Below are 20,704 nucleotides of genomic sequence, written 5' to 3'. Positions count from 1 at the left end.
AGCAAGGGCTCTCCCTGGCTCGGGTGTTGCTAGATTTCTGCAAGGTCTGTCTTCAAAAATGTGAGATTTGAACAACAAAAAGAAAGGAGCAAGGAAGGGAAATGCTGGGTTGGTTTGTCTGTCTGTCATGTATCACATGAGTGATATCTCACCTTGTCCCAGTCGTAGGGCAATGCACGACCCCCAAACAGTGTGGAAAACCAGCAAGTGAATGAAAGCAACCCAGTGTTTAGTATGGAAAAGCAACACCCCTGATCTGTGAGCAGCTGGGCTGGTGAAAACAAAAATCCTCAATTGCACAAGCTCTTAAAAACACCCCCTAAACCCCATCCCTGCACACCTGAGCCTCGACTCGGCCCTGGCAGCCCCGTCCCTCCCGCGAACGCCTGTGCAAGCTCAAAACCACACGTCCCTTCCTCCCCGCAAACACGCGTTCCCAGGAATACCCAATGCCGTAATTTCATAGGAAAGTGATTGATTTGGGGTTTCCAACGATGTGGTTACCTTTATGGTGCATGGCCAGAGCTACCCACTGACAGGAACTATAAATGTATGTGTCTATCCCGCTCTGCAAACCAGTTTGGAAATTAAACCCCTTCCTACAGCCTCATCACTTTTTTTTTTTTTTCTTCTTCTTCTATCACCCAAAGGGCTTCTTCATTTCCTGGTACGCCTTGTCCAGACCTTGTTCTCCCACTTACACATCCCAGTAAATGCCCTCCCTCTCGGATGGAGATGGAAGCTGGACCAGGCTTGCTTCCCAGCAGGACGGCAGCAGCCAGGGACCTGCCTCCCTCTGCTGATGGGAAATGAGACTACAGGGCCAGGGACAAGCCAAAACCGCCTCCACGAGATCCTGCTGCGGAAAAAACACAAGAGATTTCGCTCTGCTCTTCTTGCCCCAGCACGGGTAGCTTCCCCTGGAGCCAGGATTTAGGCACCGGATTTGAGAAGATGAGGGCAAATACAAAAAAAGCATCTTTGCTCAAAAGCAAAGACCATCCTCACACAGTGAGAATTCAACAGCCAGTGGTAGGTCCTCAGTATTTTTAAAACTAGGCTTTATTTTTATCTAATATAAAGTCTTTCTGGAATACAGCAGCAGAACCGGCCCTGCCCGGCTCGGGGCAGCACAGGATAGCGCAGGCTGAAAAGCGATTTATCCTCGGGGGGATGGGACCCCCGCAGCGCTGTCTGCAGGCACGTTCACACCAAGCTTTGCAGGGGAATTTCGGCAGAAGCCGCAGGAGCTGGGCACTGCTGGGGGGTCGCAGGGCTGTCCCACCCCAGCCAGCTCCCCGGCACCTCCTGGCCAGGCTCGCCCCATCCGGCCCCCTCCAAGAGCCGAGCTCACGGGCACTCCCCGCAGTCCGAGATAATCACTTTCTGCTTCGGTTTCCCGTCTTTGGTGCCCTGAGCCTTTGAGAAAAGAGCAGCAGGAATTAAAGGCGTGAAGTCCAAGGGCAGGAAGGAGGTGGGCTCTGCCCTGACCGCTCTGCTTGCCGGCACCTACCTCGATCTGCCGCACCACGTCCATGCCCTCCGTCACCTCCCCGAACACCACGTGCTTCCCGTCCAGCCAGTCTGTTTTATCGCAAGTGATGAAGAACTGGGAGCCGTTGGTGTTTGGGCCAGAGTTTGCCATCGACAACAGCCCTGTGATCAAAAAGTGCAGTGTTAGGGCCGGGGAGGGAGCAATGAGCTCCAGCACGTGAGCCGCTACTTCGACCCAAACCCATTCCCATGCCCTGCAAAAACGCTGCTGGCTTTAGGAGAGCCTCTGAATATTAAACTCTACAGAAACTACCGGAAACCAATTATGTGAAGAGAGAAACACTTGCAAGCATGGAATTGGTAGAGATTGCTCATCTATTTTTAGTTGCAGTAATAGAAAAGCTGTTCATATGAAGATAAACCTGCTTGCTTTTTGCTATGTTTCAGTCACACTGTGACATTCCTCCTTTAAAATCAAACAGGAAAGCAGCTTTGAAACTCTTTCTCCATTATGAAATACTGGAAATTAACAGTGCATGGACGGAGAGTGAACGATACATTTCTGCTTGCTAAATGCCAGTGATACACGACAGTCTGATAGTGGCAGATTATACCACAGCAAAAGCATTTGGCCAACGTAGATTATAATTCAGGGCTGCTGCTATCAACACGGTCTAGGTCAAAACAGCCCAAGTGGGGCCCCTAGATGATGTTGAGCCATTTTGCTCTCCAGCCCCTGCCTGGGGAGGTGGCTTTACCTGGCCCCGTGTGTTTGAGAATGAAGTTTTCATCATCGAACTTCTTCCCGTAGATGGATTTGCCTCCGGTGCCGTTGTGGTTGGTGAAGTCGCCGGCCTGGCACATGAACTGGGGGATGATGCGGTGGAAGCTGCTCCCTTTGAAGCCGAAGCCTTTCTCGTGGGTGCAGAGGCAGCGGAAATTCTCTGTTGGGGGGCAAGGTGGAAAGAGGTGAGAACTGCATCACAGCTGGAAGCCACCACGCTGGGGAGGCTGATCCTCTCCTCACCTACGGTCATGGGCACCACATCTGAGCGCAGGAGGATCTGCAGCCGCCCCGCAGGTTTGTTTCCAATCTTGATGTCCATGTAAACCTGAGGGTTGACCCGGGATTTCTTGGCGGGAGGCTCACCCTGGGCAAGAGAAGAAAAAAAAAAACAAGTTGAGATGACATTCCTCTGCTCTGCCTGCAGAGACAGCTGGCCCCATGCTCTCAGTCAGGACAGCAAGGATACAGGTGGCTCCGGTTGTTTTTCCTACCTCCTGCACCTCTGGTTTGGGGGCCTCTGCTCCTGTCTCCTCTGTGTTCTCCTCCAGAGTCTTTCCCGAAAACTTCTTCAGCCAGTCATCATCCGACCAGACTGTGATGGCAAAAGGAAGGGTCAGGGCACAGGAACCGAACCGAACCAAACCAAACCAAAGGGTCGCACATGAGCACGCACACGGCTGCACGGGTCAGGGCACAACACGGCGCTGGCAGCAGGATCGCACCCGAGGTGTGGGAGCACTCGGCTGGCAGCAGCCTACCCCAAAAGACACGGTGTGCAGGGAAACGGGACAAAGTCATCCCTTCTTCCTCCCAGAGGTGCCGCACATCAGCGGGCAGGACAAGCTCATGGCCTGTTCCCTGCAACTACCCCCACGCAGGGCAATTGCTCGGGATGGCCTTGGCCCCATCCGCTTTTACAGATGTGGGTAATTCTGCCTGACACGTGTGTGCGTGCTGTGCCCTCTGTCAGAGGGCACGAAGGCAACTGGAAATGCAGCCAAGAGTCTTTCCATCCAAGGAACGGGGGGATCTTTTTGGTTGGTTGGTTATTAGGATGCTGCCCAGATCCCCGAGATCCCCAAATGGGAGGCAGAGTGGAGGTCTCAGCCTCAGGGTCTGGGGAACCAGAGAGAAAAGCTGATGCACAAAGTTCTGAACATCCACGGGGATGCTCTCCCCTCCCGGGCACCAACTCACCAGGCCTGGATGATCCTTCTTTAATTCGCATTGGTTTGGCCAAGTTCACGCGAATTGTCCTGCCAAAGAGCTCAGACTCATTCTGCAGAGGAACAGTAACAGAAGAAAGCCCCACCGAAAGGTAAAAAATCACTGTGCCCCCCAAATCCCTGCAGAGGTCAGAGGAAAAGAGGGCTTGCTTTCTCTACGTAGCCCACGCCACACAGGGCCTCGCTCCGTGCTACTGGGAAGATGGCAAAGCCACGGGTCTCCGCAGACGAGTGGGAACAGGGTCCGTACCATGTTGTCAATAGCTGCCGCTGCATCCTGCCAAAAAAGCAAAAGAAAATCATTATTATTGTTTCTTCTCTCTCTCTCCCTTTAAAAGCAAGGCTCAGCCTACACGTGCCCCAGCATTGCAAAAAAGATTGCCAAAGGACTGTTTTCCTAAACTTCATCTGCCCCCAAGCTGTAAAAACTGATGGATCTTGCAAGAGCAGTATCTAAACCAGCATCTGGGGTTTGTCTTCCCACAGCCAATTCAGTAAACTCACTTTATATATGATGCTTTATCGCTCACATAAAATATTTGGGAGGAGAGATCTCGTGTACGAAGCCCAGGACAGGTTACAAGACAGCAAATACACCACAGCCTGTGCTGCCCATGAAGCCAAGAAACCCCGCTGCTGCGGCTGAGCTCCGGGGACAGGAGGAGAGCAGTTTGGGCCAGCTTCAGCCCAAAAGAAAATGGGAAAAGCGGGAACTTGGAAAGGCAGAACAGCATCTCTGCTGCTCGAGAACAACCCGAGGCCATGGCTGGTAACCCCTGCCTGCTTCCATCACAGAATCATAGAATCATTTAGGTTGGAAAAGCCCTTTAAGATCATCCAGTCCAACCATTAACCTACACTACCAAGTCCACACTAAACCAGTCAAAGGTAGACTAGACTAAACCATGTCCCAAAGTGCCACCTCTGCCCGTTTTTTGAACGCTTCCAGGGATGGGGACTCCCCCACCTCTCTGGGCAGCCTGTTCCAATGCTTGACCACCCTTTCCACGAAGAAATGTTTCCTAATATCCAATCTAAACCTCCCCTGGCGCAGCTTGAGCCCATTTCCTCTCGTCCTATCGCTAACTACTCGCTCCAACACTGCTGTTCCCAATGGGAAGAGGATCCAGCCCAAAAACACCAAGGGAGGATGAGGAAGGCCCAAGTACTCGCCCCTTTCTCACCTCTGCCAGCTCAAATTCAATGAAGGCGAATCCCCGGTGCTTTTCTGGAGAGAGAGAAGCAAGCGGTCACGGGCAGCACAGACACGGGGCTCCCAGGGCGACCCAGCGCCGGGGTGTCCCCCCCGCCCCGGGGGACGCGGTAGCCCCGGCCAGGCCCACGCACCCGTCTCGTAGTCCAGCGGGATCTGGATGTCGGTGATGTCGCCGAAGGGGATGAAGGCGGCGTGCAGCACCTTCTCGTCCACCTCCTCCGCCAGCCCGCCTGCGGGGCGGACAGCCCGTCACCGCCTGCCGACCCCGGCCCCGCTCCGGGGAGCCCCCGGCCCCGCCACTCACCCACGTACAGCACCCGCTTGGTGGCGGCCATCTTCCCTCGGCCCGCCCCGGAACTGCGCGGCGGCTCCGCCCGCCCCGGCCGGCGGCAACGGGGGCGAGCGGGGGAGGGCGAGGGGCGAGCGGCGGGCTGCGCTAGAGAGAGGTAGAAGAAGGTGCTGCAAGGCGAGGGCAGCCCACCGCCGCCGCATTTTCCAGAGGGATTCTTGCTTATTTTTACTAGGAAAGCAACTAGGATGGACACAGGCAAAGCGGCACCGACAACCACAAACGCCATGGAGCCCTTTTGCTTTCCAGGGACACTCCAGCCACCGGCTTCTGGTGTTTTCCAAAGACAGATTAAGCCTGGGTTCCGCTATGGAGCGGGCACATTCACCCCCAGAGTGAACCAGCAGCGCCTGGGGTGTCGGGCCCGGCTGCTTGCTTTCACAGTTACTGCACGCTATATGCTTTCTTCACGCTTTTTATCCCAAAGGATCAGCCCAAATAGTTTACAAATCATTCATGAACCCCACTGCCAAAATACAGCCACCTTTAGAGTATAAAATACCAACTGTCCTCCAAGGACAGAACCGTTAAAACATCCAGCTGAAAACAGAAATATATGCAAAGAACAGCAAAGTTTCTCCTCTCCAGCAGAGGATGAAAAGGAAGCCAAACCCCTTTTACACTTCACTAGAAGAATACCTCCCAAACCCTTCTACTCGATCACTGCTTAGTTATACTCATCTCCCATTCAGGCACTAACCAGCTATGTCCTGCGGCATCATTTTAACACAGCTGCTTGAAAACAGTGATTGTCCAGAGTTAACAAGCAGAATAACTCAATTAAATCACAATTTCAATGTACCAATCATATGACAACTGCCTGCCAGTTTAATTTTGCTACGCCACATCACATTTACTTATCAAATCTAGAGAGGAAAAAAAAAAAAAAAAAGACGCACACAGTGAAAGTTTTTATTCCTTTATTGATAAATGCTTTCCAGACTTTCCAAACTGGATTGTTCAGTTAAAACCAAAACCACAAAATACTTTCAACCTAAAATCCTCAGGGTAGCTCTGTTCTGACCACAAAGGAAAAGCTTGCAAGCCCAATTCTGGTTTTGGAAATCTAGAGCTTCAGGGTTGGCTTTTTAAATAAGATCTTAAAGATTAATTTACAAAATGCAATATAACTATGTGATATGATGTATGGCATTGAGATCTGCAGGACAGTGAAGAATCTTCAAACATCTACAGCTGATGTCTAGGAAGGGGCTATTTGGCTTCTTTGCATCCTAGAGGAAAAGACAAGAAGTTACTTGCATGCAGCACGCCTCACTCCAGGCTAGTGAACTTTCCAGCATTACAAACCATAAGGACTCCAATATAATTTGGAAAGTACAGAGCAGCTGTTAACAGTTGTGGATAATATCCATTTCTCATCGTTTGACAAGAAACTCAAACTCTTGAGCAGAGAAGCCAGTGACTGGAGCCACTGAGAAATACATGGAGGAAAATACAAGAACCCTTCCCCATTTTGAATTGTGACATCTGACCACAACAGCTTCACAAAAAATACTGAAGATGTCAATTCCAGACAACCCACAGAAAAATGGATCAAAAGCAAGGAGAGGCATTCAAAGAATCAAAAACTTTATTTACAAGTTAAACAAGAGCCATCTCCAAACACAGGAGACAGCATTTGCTCAGCCAGACCTATGCAGTGAAACGACATTCCTGACACCAGCGCTTTAATATACACTGTAGGCAGATGATTGTCAGGATAAGGAATGGGCATTAACAGCCTATTTAGCCTCAAAGTCACTACAACATCTTTGTGTGTCTCATTTTATTTCCCAGATTAGCAGTTTCACAAAACTCATCTCAATACATCATTCCTTCCTTGACAAGTCAACTGCTAGGAACACTTCATGGACTTATGCAACATCTTTCTGATGCTTAATTAAAATAAGATTTCTGAAGATTATCTCTAAAGCTTCTGCAATAAGGATTCCGTTGGGAAAAAATGCGGTGGGGGGTGTTGGTTGTTTGCTTTGTTGGGAGTTTTTTTGTTTGGTTTTTGGGTGGTTTTGTTTGTTTGTTTTTAAAGAGCGGACTAAAAGCAGGCAAATGCTGCACCCAGACCTACACAGGCCTCCAGACTGGCTACATTCACTGACAATCGTGCTTTATTTACTTTATTTATTAATTATATATTAATTTATTTATTATTCTGGAAGCTTTCAGGTGAAGCTAAGGACCAAGACACTCACCAGTCTTCCTGGTTTAAGAGGTAGCAGCAACCACGCCCACCTTCTGGGCAGCTTCCTTCTTGGCTTGGTGAGCCTGCAACACTGCAACGGCCTCCTCCACCTCGGGGAGACAAGTTAGCCAGTGAGACCAGCTCTCTTGACCAAAGCCTCCCACAACCCGCCCCATCTGAAGGAACTGGCCGGTTTACCTTTGACCGGAGGGACTCTGGAGACTCTAGCATGTGCAGCAGCTCTGAGTTGTCAATCTCTAGCAGCATTCCTGTGATCTTCCCTGCAAGGCTGGGGTGCATAGCTTGAATCAGAGGGAACAAACGTTCTCCTGCGGAAAAAAAAAGGAGCGCAGACAGCCAAGTTTCAGTTAAAAAGTCATCTTTGAAACTTGAGGGGATTTCCGAAGTAAAACGCAATCTGTAAGAACTGGAGTTTCACTTACCCAGCATCTGTTTCTGCTCCTGGGGAGGGGCAGCAGCCAGCATGGAGGCTGTTAGCGGCTCCTGTCCCTGCACGTGTACTGCAGGCTGAGGTGCCTATAGAAGGGCAGACATGAGGGTTCTGAAATAGATACTAGCTTGATTGCTTCATATTTAGAGACAATAAGAAGATAGTCCCTCCTTCTAAAACACAATCTTTGTCAAGCCTACAGCAGACTTAAGTTTCAGAAAAGGACAGATAAGGTGCCCTTGGTTCACAAACATGCTCTCTCCAAGTCCTGAACTCAAAACCCCTTAATGTCACACACAGGCACTGTAAATATCTTGCAAAAGCTGGATCAAACATTGTGAGACAAATATCACAACTGAGAAAGAGCAACATCCACACTTGCTTTTTTTTTTTTTTACAACGCAGAGCTTTATAGGAAAAGTAAACTGTGCCTTCAATGATACCCTAGTGAGATTTGGCAAAGAGGTGACAGAATGAATGGTTACAAAATGGAAAAGCAAAGAACCAAGAACAATATTCTTACAGAAAATCTGGGTAAAAAAGGGCTTGCAAGTACCAAGACAAACCAACTAGGTTGCCCTGGCAAAGGTACAACTGCCAGGTTTTTAAATTCCAAGTTAGGATGCCTGTCTGGGTTATAAAAGTAGCATGAAGTTCCTGTAAAAACACTTCAGTTGCATGTAAAACCTGTTGACTGCAGTAACTGCAGGGACTTCACAGCCCAGACCCTTGTGTTACCTGCAAAGGCTGTACAGCGGGGTGTGGGCTGCGGACACTTGAGGCGTATTTATAAGGAGGAACCGCTCTGGGAGCGGGGGCGGCTACAGGCGGACGAGGGGCTAAATTCTGCGCTGCAGTGCCAACGCCTGCAAAAGAAGAGGAGAAGAGAATTGCAAACACCTGTAGTAACATGCAACCACATTGGGATGCCTGATACTGTTGAATTCAAACCATACCCTGCACCATCTAATACTTCTTTAGAAACTGGTCTCCAAAATGCAACTGGCTGCTTTAAGAAAGGACTATTCTCCCTAAAACTAAACCATGAATTCCACATCCTGCATTTAAGATTATTTCTTAGTTATTCACTGGAATGAAATGGATTTGGATGCTCTACTCTGACAACAATATCCATAACCTACAGAGCCTTTTTTCTTTTGAGTGGTAAATATTGCAGAGGTGTAGAGATGGGTTCCAAACCAGCAGAAAGCAACCCATCTGGATTTCCACTGCTCTGCTGTAGCACCAACTGTCCCCAGACCCGCACTGCACAGCAAGGAATAGGAAAGATTCAGGTGCTGTCTCTGCCCCTTGCTCCAGGTGGCCTTTGGTTATCCATATCCGACAACCGTCTTTGGAAGTAGAAGTCAAGTCTCAATAGCATCCTCCTCCCTCATAGACAAGGGGAAGAGCCTGGGAGGCAGACACCTTACCAACTCGCTGGGCAGCGGCAGGGAGGCCACGGGAGGCCGGAGCATTGCCGGCAGGGGCCAGATGGCGCAGTGCTGGCCGTGGTCCAGACTGGCGCATGGCATTTGGCATTCCCTGGAAGCCTAATGGAAGAAATGAGGGGAAATCCTCAAAACAGAACCGACTGGCAAGTCAGGACAGTCAGCTACAGAAAGCAGGTTGAGGTTGTGCGCAGAAAGGAAAGCATGCATTGTTCTCGTCAGAAAGTACAGCCAAGAAGGTCATACAACCAAAATACCGTCTCTCGCGTGCTCACCTTGAGGTCTTCCCCCTTGCTGCCAGCGTGGGTTGGGTCTCATCTGCGTCATTTGATTGGGTGCATAGTAAGCGGGTCTGCTCTGAGCCTGAAGAAAGATCAGACAAGCTCAGAGGCAACATTTAAGTGAATAACAAACATTGTTTACCACATGTTTTGGCAGTTGTTGCCAGGACTCAACACTCAATTCACATTAAGAGAGCAGGCAGCTGGGAAGTCACAGCATTAACTCCACTGACTGCATCCCTCATTAGGAGTTACTTGCTTATAGGCATAAGAAAGGCTCGATGAGATTATTGCAGCTGAACTATCAAAGCTCCAAGACAGTTTAAAAAAAACCACACTAGCTCAGCTTACCTGGGGCACAGCAGGCATGAAATATCCCCCAGCAGCAGGCTGGAACTGATTAATAATCGTGTTGGCAGGCAAGGCTCTCATCCCAGCAATGCGTTGCATGTACTGATTAGTTAGATGGGCCTTCCGCTCTTCTTTCCTTTGTGCAAGTGCAACATACAACGGCTTTGAGCCCACAATTCGCCCATTCATCTCCGTGACAGCTTTTGTAGCTTCCTCTGGAGAGGAAAAGCAGACAAAGCCAAACCCTTTGCTCCGTCCATCTTCCAGCATCACCTGCAGTAAAGATCAATTGCTAGTGGAGTATCCCTGCAAGAACTTAGTGTAAGAATCCATATTTTTTTAAATGTCAGACTTCAGGCAGATAGGACATAACTGTTGCAGAGGTGTAGAGACAGGTACTCAAGGAATGAAAAGTCACCTGTCTGGATTTACTCTGCTTTTCTGTAAGCACCATGTGTCCCCAGGCCCACACCGCACAGTAAGGAATGGGAAAGATTTGGTGCAGCCTCTAAACGCACACAGGGAAATGCCATTTCATTCTTATGGGGAGTCACCTCAAACAAGCATGTTTCCCTCATGAAAAGAGGAGGCAGGAAGTAGCAGTGAAGCAAGTTTTCAGTAAAATCCCACCGAGACCCAAAGAAATCGGCGCATTTACTAGTCCAGATGTTCAGGACCACAATGACCAGGGGATATAAGAACTGCCCTTCAATCCCATGTCATTAACAGTTCCTTCTTCATGGCTTTAAAATCCAAATACCCCCAAACCCCACAATACCTTGGCACTCGTTATTGACCCAAAAGGTGAGAACTCCTTCCTCAGTTTTTCATCATCTATAGTGTCATCTAGGTTTTTAATGTATAGGTTAACACCCTAGAAGGGAGAGAACAGTAAGACATTCATAACATTAAAGAAACAGTCAATGTGCTCAAGATTCAGCATCCATCTGCCAGAGCTGCAATTTGTCTGAAAACTCTTAATTTAGCATAATGTTCCCTTCGTACCACTCAAAGCTGAAGGCGATAAATGTTGCAAAGGTGTAGAGACAAGTCCCACTGTGGTGAAAGGAAGCTTGCCTGGATTTCCTCTGCTTTCCTGTTGCATCGTGCATCCCCAGTCCAGCACTGTATCGCAGGAGTGGGAAAGATTCAGATGCGATCTCTGACACAACCCAGTTTTACCATAAATTACAGAGAAAACAGCACAGGGTTATGCTGTCTCTTTCCATCCTTCTAGGCATCCCCATTTGAAAATAAAGGAGACTGCATGACTGTTTTCTCATGTCCTCCTAAACATGAGTTTAGGCTATCCTCTGATGCCCCCTTTGCCCCTGAATACCAAGGAGTCACCTTTACATTTTAACTCCCAGGATATCTCAATAGGACAACGACTGATTGCTTTGTCAATTCCTTTCAAATCTGCCAACAGACTGAAAACGGTGCTTAAATTCAGAAAAGGAACAGGCTATTCACCTGGTACCGGCTGAGTCTCTCTTGTTTTAGCTGTTCAAACTTCCGTTTCAGCTCTGCCTGGCGCTCGACCTTCTTCTGTGCTCGGCCTACAAATACCATTTTCCCATTGATATCCTTTCCATTCATTTCTTCTACTGCCTGGAGAGAGGGTTCAAGAGGAAACTGTCAACTGCTGAAACAAGACAGCACCTGATCCTGTTAACAGGAGTGTCCAAAGCTCATGTTGTATCCCTCCCTGTTAGCTAATAAACCGAGGCTGCCACGTCACCTTTGCACTGCTTCCGTGTAACAACAGGCTAAAGAGAAACTGAAGTTATGGGGAGAGATCGTGCTGACACCACCACTGTACATGTTGGACTAACAGCAACTTGTGAATTTATCCCCACCCCTTCTTGGAATTCAGGGCAAATTTTAACAAGCATTCCGCTTAGAGAAGACCATTTCTAAGCAGTATTCTCACTCTAGACACCTTCCTCCTCCTGAAGCCCTGCACTGTAGTATTTCTTCAGCAATTAATGTTCTTGATTATACTGCTGCACTCTGTGTGGATCTAGCAATCTGAAGAAATGCCAAGTTATCCTTGAATGTCAAGCTAGTAAGGTGCAAAAGGTTTCTAAGTCCCCACATCTAGAAGGGGTTATGCCTGAAGCAGAATTTTCTTTCATTTTAGTAACAGGCTCCTATGATAAACCAAGTTGTTCTTCTCTGAAGATACCCAAGCAGCACAAAAAAAATGGTCATACCTTGTTAGCATCTTCATGCTTTTCAAAGCTTACAAAGCCAAAGCCTTTGGATTTTCCAGTGGGGTCTGTCATCACTTTAACACTCAGAGTTTTACCTGTTTCCAAGGGACAGGGTTAGTAAAATACCATAAAACTATTTAAAGGCTACTGAAGTCCATGTAATAGCCCCAGCCTTCTCTCATCTACTGGTCAGCCTCTGCCTCCTGTCCAACATTTGGCACAACTGCTACCCACACCTCAAGTTTCTATATTCCTCAGCCTCAAAGTGACCCTCGTAGAGCTATTCAGATGGTAGCAGCACTGTTAAACTACCACGTCATGAAATTCACAGCCTCATTAAAATTGTTTCTGTATTTACCATATTTGCTGAAGAGCTCCTTTAGTCTTTCATCATCCATGTCGTCCCCAAAGTTTTTAATATAAACATTGGTGAATTCCTTTGCCTTGGCTCCCAGCTCAGCCTCCCGCTCTTTACGAGACTTGAATCTCCCAACAAATCTGTAAGAAACAGTGAAAGTCCCAATAAGCAGCTTGTTTTCAAGGGTGGAAAAACAATGTGTGATTTGCAGTGAGGCAAAAAATGAGTGTGTAGTAGGAGCTGGGAATGGGGACAAGAAAGGGTGACAGGAGAAGGACAAACAGGCCACAGACCAACCAGAAAAATCGCCTGTCCTATGGCAGAGAGAGTCGGACAAGGATGCCCACCCAGCTCTGCAGTGGAGAGAGTACTGGCCACAGAAACCCACCCCAGCCCGCTAGCGGAGAGGTAGCAAATCAAGGCTTGGTTAGGGAAACCCACCAGCCCTGTAATGGAGGGATAGCAGGCCATGGCTTGGGCAGGGTCACTCACCAGCCCTGTAGTGGAGAGGTAGCAGGCCAAGGCTTGGGCCAGGAGAACCAGTGCCTTGTGTGTCCCTGTTAATACCGAGATGCATCACGGTTCATGCGATCGTTGCTGCTTCTGGCTGTGACACTCACACTTTGCGGTCGTTTAGCAGCATGCCGTTCATCTTCTCGATGGCTCTATCTGCAGCATCCTGGGTCTCAAAGTGCACAAATGCGTAGCCCTTAGAGCCATTCTCATCACACACCACCTAGACACGTGGAAGGAAAACAAAACATCAGCTCTCTGAACACATTTTCTCCTCTCTCATGCTCAGACACAAGGCCAGCACGCAAAAATAGGTTACTGCCAAGGGTCAACACTAGGAAGATGTTATCTGTGTTTCAGACTTGCACACTTCATGACCAAATCTGACAGAACCTCAGCAATCCCTGACCTTTTGGTCAACTCTGCCTTTCAGAGACTCCACTCCTCACTTGGTGAAAGGTGTCCCTTTTGCTTCCTACGTTGGACGTGTCTGATCATGTCACTGCTATAACAGAATTGGACAAAGTAACCACATCTCACCTTGCAGGACAAAATATTCCCAAACGCTGAGAATGTGTCATAAAGTGCCTTGTTATCAATGGATTTGTCCAGGTTCTTAATGAAGACATTCCCAACCCCTGACTTCCTCAAGGAGGGGTCCCTCTGAGACCACATGATGCGAATGGGTTTTCCTTTGATCACATCAAAATTCATGGTATCTAGAGCACGCTCAGCTGCAAGAGAAGTCAAGAACAGATTTCTGCGGTTTGTAAAAGAATAAAGGTTTCCATCATGTGGGTGATCTTTTTCTCTGAATTTTACTCAGCTCATGGAGACATTTGGGGCAATATCACGGGCAACCAATTTCAATGACTTCTTAACTCAGTGTTTCAAGGGAGGTCTTTGCATCATGGTCACTAGACATGTTTAAGTGTATAATAGGTTTCATAGACTATTTTAAAATTACATGATAGTAATGTTTTAACAACCACAGTAAAATGAGTGTCAAAATGCCTAGGGTTTATTAGTTATAGTCTTAATTACTATAAAGGTAAATTGCTGCACCCAAAGAAGAAAAGAAAATACAGGAAACCCTGGGGAAAAAAAAAGGAAGTAACAAAAGTGACTGTTTGGCTTGTTTGCTTTTCATGAGGCTCACATCTACCCATGCTCATTTCTATTAAGAGAAAGGGATCATCTCCCTATCAGGTCAGGGAAAACATGCACAAACACATGGCTGGCAGGGAAGAAGACATGAGTCAGCCTCTAACTTATGTGGCCAAAAAAATGATTCCCAAGTTGCTGAACCTAAAGATGACAGCAAGAGTGGGCAAAACTCTGGAAAAAAGTCCATATACTAGATTTGATTAACAAGGAAGTGTTTATCTAACCTCTAAAACCCCAGCACTGTCATTCTAACCTACGCTGAACCCCCCTCCACGATTCTATTTCTGCTACCTACTGATATATTAAAAGGATCATTACGTACACACATTAGGATCTGCATAAAATTGAGATGCTTGGGACTCTTCCATGACAGAAAACACTCCCAGCACGGAGTGCGCAGAGAAAAAGAAAGGCTGTTAATTTCCAGCATGAAGCAGGGAAACAGAGGGATAGACAGGCATTAAAATCAAAGAATATTAACAGGGCAGAACCCAAGTTTTCCAAATTTGTCTCAATTCTTCCAGGCCACCTTCGCCCAATGATACTTGATTAGATTTGAGGAGCAGGAAATTCAAGGAAAATGCCAATTCGAACACCTTCTCCTTTCATGTGACTGCTAGTGCAACCAGAGAAACTACTCACCATTTCATGGAACTATCTCTAGGAACTCCAATGAGACATTGCCTACAAAAGTCTCCTGCACTCCCTGCCCCCAAAGTCAGTTTCAATTACTGCATGGAAGTTTCTCAGAGTTTTTCATGTGCTTTGAAAGTGTTTGTTGTTGCTTTTTAAATTGAAGTGGTGCTGTTGCTATTTTCCCCAGTCCTTCACACATATCCCCTGCTGGAAAACAAGCTCTGATGGACTTCACTCCTGAAGTAGTCAGGCTTGGGGAAAAAAAAAAAAAAAGGAGGAAAGTTATACTTGCTACAACTCTACTAGCTCTGTTTAGTCAAAGGTGTTAAATGCAATTAACTGCCATACTGAAACAATTCTTTAGCTGCTATTCTGAATCATTGCAACTGAGGTTCTTCCTGCAGTCCATTCCTAGTAGGCACTTCAGCAGGCGACTTGGTCCAGCTTGTCAAATTTGGCAGTGTTTATTTATAGCAGGGAGAGGTCATCCAGAACTATGTGTTGGCAAGGACACAAACTAGTTGTATATACCATTTGCAGCAGAAACAGGGCTCCTGCTGAAAGGTGACAAGCAGATGAAGCAGTGGCATGCAACCAGAGGGAACTGTGAAACACTCTGCAGCAGCTACCGAGATATATAGACTGGTTATGAACTTACTCCCAGTTCTTGCAAGCTTCCTAAGCATATACTTAAGCAGATACTATTGCACTGCTCTTTCAATAGCTTGCTAGTATTCCACTCTATTATTATCCTCTGCTTGAAATTCACTCAGACACTTCTTGTGAGCAGTGATAGAAGAAAGCCCTAGATGGATTCCCTGATTTGAGGAAGGTCTGCCATACCCACGGGTGGAAATGCAATCACATTACACCAGTACCTAAGAAAACCTGTAAAGGACCAGCATGAGTTATGTGAATGACTCAGGCTAAGCACATCTGATTCACTTCCTTAATCTGAGCAAACACCTTCTCATTTTCTTCTATTTAAGCCACAAAGCTTCAGCCATTTCAGTTCCTGTATCTGTTTCTCTCCCACTGGTTCCTGTCATCCTTCCAGCAGACTCAACTGCAACTCATATATAACATTATACACACTCTTAACCCCTTTCAGGCTTCCTTTTCATTCTTCTTCTATAGCCTTCTGGATAGGGAAAGCATATGAACACTCCTTGCAGCTTGCCTTAGGCCTCAGAGTAATTAGTCTCCCTTACAGGCTCCCTGATGCAGAGCTAACACAATGCTGGAATTAGCAACTGTGGTTGAGCAGCATAGAGACAGATAACCACACGCAGACACCAAGATTCACCCATGAGAAACTCTGCACGAGGAGTTTTATTCCGCAAAGATGGCTGCTCCGCAAACCTCCGGGCTCTCGCTTACATCACTAAGCAAAAAAGACCTGACACCAAAAGCACATAGCACAAATTTAACCACATATTCTTTAAAAAAAAGAGAGGTCACATACAGAACAGACTTAAATCCCTTGATAGCTGAAGTCAGAACAAAATGCTGTTGGCAATGAAGCATCTATAAGTAACCACTCTTCCCTTTTAGCTTCACACCTGCATTTACGTTACATAGGCCTTCTCTTACATTGTCTTCTCTTCTTTAAGGAAGAGAAGAGACAAAAAGTTTATCTGTACTCTTCTACACCTTTCTTCAGAGACACTTATCTAATCCCAGCTCTGGCTTTCTTCTTGGCTTGGGAAATGTTCTGTTTTCTCTGTACTTCCAGAACAGCTTATCTCTATAGCCATAGTAAAGTTTCTCTGCTTCATTATCTCAGTTGTCATGTCATGACTTATCAATGTTATGAAACCCTGGAATGCAATTAAATTGCATGAGGAACACATGAAAAAGGAAATTCAGCTTTTCTTTCAAATGAAATGAGTTTGTTTTCTTTCCCTTCTTCACAGGCAAAAAGAATAAATATTAATGACCACAGCTGAGCCTGAACTAGCCAGAACTTTGAAGCGTTTCCTTCATCTGCCTATCACAATATGACAGATTCAGTATTCAGCTGGATGCTACGCCAAAGAACTACAATCGAAAACAGCGGAGCTTATTTTCGCTAACAATAACCTCTCTGCAGCAGACTACCAGTTAGACAATGCATGTCCAGAAAGTAACCCCTTCCAAGGCCAAGCATCACTCCATTAGCTAACAAAAATATAAAGAAAGACACAAGCTTTGAATCAGTCTGGACACAGGAACTCTGGAAGTACAGAGCACATTCAGGGTGTGACACTGTGATCTCCTGGTGGCCCCACGTAACGGGGAAGAATTCTGGCAACTTGACTTGCTCTGTGGTCTTTCTCTAGTCATATGGAGAGAGTCTTAGTTCCCACACAAAAAAAGTTAAAACATTGTTTTCTTCAGATTTACGAAGCACTCATCCTTCCACAAAAGGTGCCAAGGAAATGCAAACTGTCATATACCTACTACCATTTCAAGCATATCAACAATGCGTCCACAAGAACTTCCCCAGAAGTTTTCAGAGCACAAAGCTTCCTGATTACTTTTACACAGTATTTTGTAGCATCTACTATCACCCATAAATCATAACAGATCCCTACAGTGCTACAGAACACCACCCATCTTTTCACAGATTTAGTAAAATGAAGTCCAAACGCATTTCGGATTCCTGGATGAAAATACGGATCCCTCCTTCTTTCAGAAAGCCCACATGCAGGCAGTCCTGAGTACTGCTACCTTGAAAAGAAAAGCCAAATTTCTGCATTTGACAATAAGAATTATATTCTTCATATTCAGGTCTTTGTTTCAGAGAGACCGCAACACACCACCAACAGGCTCACCTTTCCCAAATTATCTGTTTATGTTCTTGCGGCATTACATTTAGTACAGCAGCTGTTTTTTACTTATGCAAAGTAACACATGCTGCAGTTTGCCAGACAGAAGAAATTAGGAGCGCTTCAGAAGAGATCTCTTCATGAAGGCAGGATGAGTTTGAATATTCCTCCTTCCCAGTATTAATGCAGCGATTAGGTTTAAATCACTTGACCTTCTAAGACCTACCAGTAACAAGACACCACTTACTTTGTCAAAGTATCACTTGAAGTACTGGGACTTCCTAAAATGTCTGCTGCCTCACCAGGAGCCCAGAATGATGCAACCTCCCTCTAAATTCCTGCCTATTTATTACCTTAAAAGATTACCTTGAAATATATTGGAAGGCTGCCTGTCTTTGTATTCCTATGAGGTGCAGAACTTCTTTCTGCTACAGCAAGCACACATGACTAGCCACTCTGCCCTTTTAACATCAAAACTACACATATTATACAGGTCTTCTCCACTTTAAGAGAACTTTATCCATACTTTTCCACCCCATCTCGCCAGCATTTATCTAATCCAAGCTCCACATTCTTTCTTGGCTTTATTTCTGCTGCTTGTTTTTATTTGTCTTATCCTAAAAAATGAGATCATAGCCTAGACAAAGGCAGGTGAGCCTGGGTAACCACCTTTGCTTGTACACAACATGAGCATCCCAAGGTGGTTTTATAAGACGGAGTCAGAGTAGACCAGTTCATCAGAGCAGGAGAGGACCACACATACAGGCTCTCAGCTTCTTCCCTTCTCACTGAGAAGTTTTAAAACACATAAATACATCGCTTAGCCTGTGTAAAAAGCACTTCTGAGAGTTCCATGAATGAGAAATTATGCACTGGGTGCAAGCCAGCTTTTGATCAGCCTAGGAAGAGAAAGGATCAGAAGTGCTCGATCAGATCAATCAGCATCCAAAGAAAAGACATGCAGAAGGTACTCTGACCTGGGAGAGGATGGAGCTAGGATGGCACATAGTCACAACAGACTACGTAAAATCCAAACATTCCAGCCAGGAGCTCAATCCCAGAGGCTCTGCTAGCTTGTGGGAATACAATTTTGTAATAACATTTCTGTTTTCCACACAACAAATACTTTGATCCAAAGTCAATATATTACCCTGTGCAACAAACAGACCACTCTCTGCTGTCTGTAAAAATGTAAAGAAGGATAACCTACTACAGGCTAAAGGAAAGTTTACTTGCTGCTGCTGTCTGTGCTGTTGTGAACTGACTCTGAATTGAAGGGAAAAGTTTGCTCTCGTCTCCCCTTTGGATGTCTCTATCATTTATAGATACTGCTAAATCACAGCACAGAGCAACAAACTTGCACCAGTCAACAAGCAAAGGCTCTGAAAACTAGGGCAGAAAACGCTGACCCATTTTCCTTCCAGACAAGACATGTTCCAAAATGACCTCTTCTGTCCCATCTTTCACATGCTACTGCTGCTTCAGCTCTGGAATACCTACTTGAGCAGAAGCCAAATTAAAGTATGAAAAAAAACAAGTCTGGCCAAGAGTAAAGCAACCTGGCCTCTGCACATGAGCCAGACTTGTTTCCCATGCATTGAACATTGCATCTTCTTTCCCATTAACACAAGGATACCACTTCCCAGACTGGGAGACCCATCCAGCTGCTTGCACAAACACACCAACCTGAGGTCCACCAGATCTCCCAAATATTAAACAGGAGTGAGTGGGCAGCCAGAGGCTCAGCCAGTCAAACTGAGCATTCAGCGAGGGCTGACTACTCTGAACTTTTTCTGCTAGGACTGACTGTGTGAAGACCCACACAAATAGCCCAAACCTGCACGAGAACAAAGTGGAACACAGTAGAGATTATTCTCTTATGTGAGCTGGAACAAACCCAAGTCTCCGAAGTGTAATATCAGTTAAGAGAGAAATAGGTCTATCTATCAGAGATGTTACTGAGATGTGCATTTGCAGAGTAATTTGTAGGCACCAAGCAGTAAAAAATATTCCAGCTTCAGTCACTAGCAAGTGATTACTTACCCTGTAACTGTAACATCTTGGTAGGCAGCTACATAGCTATACATATGAACACCAGTGTGGATTAGGGGGAAAAAAGTGAAGAAAAGTGAAGAAAAAAGCCACAGACACGGTTGCGTATGTCACTTACCATCTGCTGGTTGCTGGAAGTTGACGTAGGCATACCCGAGGGACCGGCGGGTGATCATATCCCTGCAGACCCGAATCGAGAGAACGGGCCCAGCGGGGCTGAACTTCTCGTAGAGCATGGCCTCGGTGACATCGGGGTGCAGGTCACCCACGTACAGTGACGCCATGGGGTAACTGCTGGCAGCTGTGTTCATCTTCCACCCAGCACGCGCTTCCACCGGGAACTAAGAGGGTTCTATTCTTGGGGGTTTAAGTCAAGCTTTTCGTAAATATTTAAACTGGGGGAAAAGTCAAAAATCTTATTTAAAAGCCTCACTAAGCGGGGGCCTGCAGGAACAGCTTGGGAGAGGGGGGGCTGGCAGGAGGCCGGTGACCGGAGGGCGCAGCGGGGGGGGGGACCGGGGCACGGCTGCTCCGCCACGCCAGGCCCCGGGACAGAGAGCGGCTGAGGCGGGGGAAGGAGAGGCCTGGAAATCAGCAAAAAACAAAGTTAAGCCTCCAGGAGAGCGGGGCTTGGCTATGAAGCCAAAATTCGTACGCCGGCTCCTGAGCGTTTCTCCCGTCAGCTCTGGGGCAAACGCCTCCTCGAGCTCCCTAAAACCACGTCCCTCGTTTGGCTTCCAGAGTCTAATTTAGCCCCAATTCTCCAGAGCGGAGGCCGTTTGATTTTCTGAGGTAAAAACAAGAAAAATGAGGAAAAAAAAAAAATAATTCTCTCTGTAATATATATTTATACGAACCTTCCTGTCAAAATTAAATCTTCTCTGCTGGGTTTATATTCTATATATACGTATAAAATAGGCCGGCTCTAGCGGGGCAGTAAATACCACGCGGCGGCGGCGGTTGCGCGCCCAGAGGGGCGGCCGGGCTGAGGGGAGGGAGCGGAGCGGGCCGGAGCCGCGCTCGCCCGGCGCCCCCGCGCTTCCCCGTGCCCTCCCTGCCCCGCGGTCTCGGCCCGGGGCGGCGCTGGGCCCGACACCGACTCACGCGCTGCGGCCCGGCGAGCGGAGAGGCGGCAGCGGGGGGCGG

The 20,704-nt window shown here is 47.0% G+C and overlaps 2 protein-coding genes and 3 non-coding genes across 7 annotated transcripts; all 5 read right to left on the bottom strand.

The window, feature by feature from the left end:
- Positions 1–1,350: 1,350 nt before the first annotated feature.
- Positions 1,351–5,058, bottom strand: PPIE (peptidylprolyl isomerase E). The gene is made up of 10 exons (XM_075722096.1): positions 5,028–5,058; positions 4,855–4,953; positions 4,692–4,735; positions 3,758–3,784; positions 3,479–3,560; positions 2,773–2,873; positions 2,522–2,645; positions 2,253–2,438; positions 1,514–1,656; positions 1,351–1,419 (listed from the first exon to the last, which is right to left on the bottom strand). Exons 1-10 carry the CDS (start codon positions 5,056–5,058, stop codon positions 1,351–1,353), a joined length of 906 nt encoding a protein of 301 aa, XP_075578211.1.
- Positions 5,059–6,202: 1,144 nt separating this feature from the next.
- PABPC4 (poly(A) binding protein cytoplasmic 4) lies at positions 6,203–19,869 on the bottom strand. 3 transcript variants are annotated; one of them, XM_075721852.1, is made up of 14 exons: positions 19,677–19,869; positions 13,434–13,627; positions 13,001–13,116; positions 12,381–12,520; positions 12,023–12,117; positions 11,280–11,417; positions 10,585–10,680; positions 9,807–10,079; positions 9,450–9,537; positions 9,157–9,276; positions 8,462–8,589; positions 7,716–7,809; positions 7,471–7,601; positions 6,203–6,304 (listed from the first exon to the last, which is right to left on the bottom strand). In XM_075721852.1, the coding sequence occupies exons 1-14, from the start codon at positions 19,867–19,869 to the stop codon at positions 6,203–6,205; spliced, it is 1,908 nt and encodes a 635-aa protein (XP_075577967.1). The 3 variants fall into 3 exon arrangements, with proteins under 3 accessions (XP_075577967.1, XP_009480650.2, XP_075577968.1); XM_009482375.2 differs by lacking the exon at positions 6,203–6,304 and adding an exon at positions 7,296–7,382; XM_075721853.1 differs by lacking the exon at positions 6,203–6,304 and adding an exon at positions 7,296–7,382 and having other exon boundaries at positions 9,205–9,276.
- LOC142595064 (small nucleolar RNA SNORA55) lies at positions 8,890–9,022 on the bottom strand. Its single transcript, XR_012831685.1, has one exon. It is a non-coding gene; the product is annotated as a small nucleolar RNA SNORA55 (small nucleolar RNA).
- On the bottom strand, positions 10,177–10,309 carry LOC142595065 (small nucleolar RNA SNORA55). Its single transcript, XR_012831686.1, has one exon. It is a non-coding gene; the product is annotated as a small nucleolar RNA SNORA55 (small nucleolar RNA).
- LOC142595066 (small nucleolar RNA SNORA55) lies at positions 10,832–10,963 on the bottom strand. The gene has a single exon (XR_012831687.1). It is a non-coding gene; the product is annotated as a small nucleolar RNA SNORA55 (small nucleolar RNA).
- Positions 19,870–20,704: the final 835 nt, after the last annotated feature.

This window comes from Pelecanus crispus, chromosome 16, assembly GCF_030463565.1.
Source record: "Pelecanus crispus isolate bPelCri1 chromosome 16, bPelCri1.pri, whole genome shotgun sequence".
NCBI lineage: Eukaryota > Metazoa > Chordata > Aves > Pelecaniformes > Pelecanidae > Pelecanus > Pelecanus crispus.
The sequence above is the reverse complement of the archived record's forward strand: the minus strand, read 5'-3'. Positions and strand labels throughout refer to the sequence as shown.

Coding starts and splice junctions, on each gene's coding strand:
- PABPC4 (XM_075721852.1), bottom strand. CDS start 19,869: ATGAACACAGCTGCCAGCAGTTACCCCATGGCGTCACTGTACGTGGGT. Junction 10,681..11,279: donor AGAGACTCAGCCGGTACCAG/GTGAATAGCCTG, acceptor TCTCCCTTCTAG/GGTGTTAACCTATACATTAA. Junction 10,080..10,584: donor GGTCAATAACGAGTGCCAAG/GTATTGTGGGGT, acceptor TCTTTACTGCAG/GTGATGCTGGAAGATGGACG.
- PPIE (XM_075722096.1), bottom strand. CDS start 5,058: ATGGCCGCCACCAAGCGGGTGCTGTACGTGG. Junction 4,736..4,854: donor CCCGCTGGACTACGAGACGG/GTGCGTGGGCCT, acceptor CTCTCTCTCCAG/AAAAGCACCGGGGATTCGCC. Junction 2,439..2,521: donor TGTGGTGCCCATGACCGTAG/GTGAGGAGAGGA, acceptor GCCCCCCAACAG/AGAATTTCCGCTGCCTCTGC.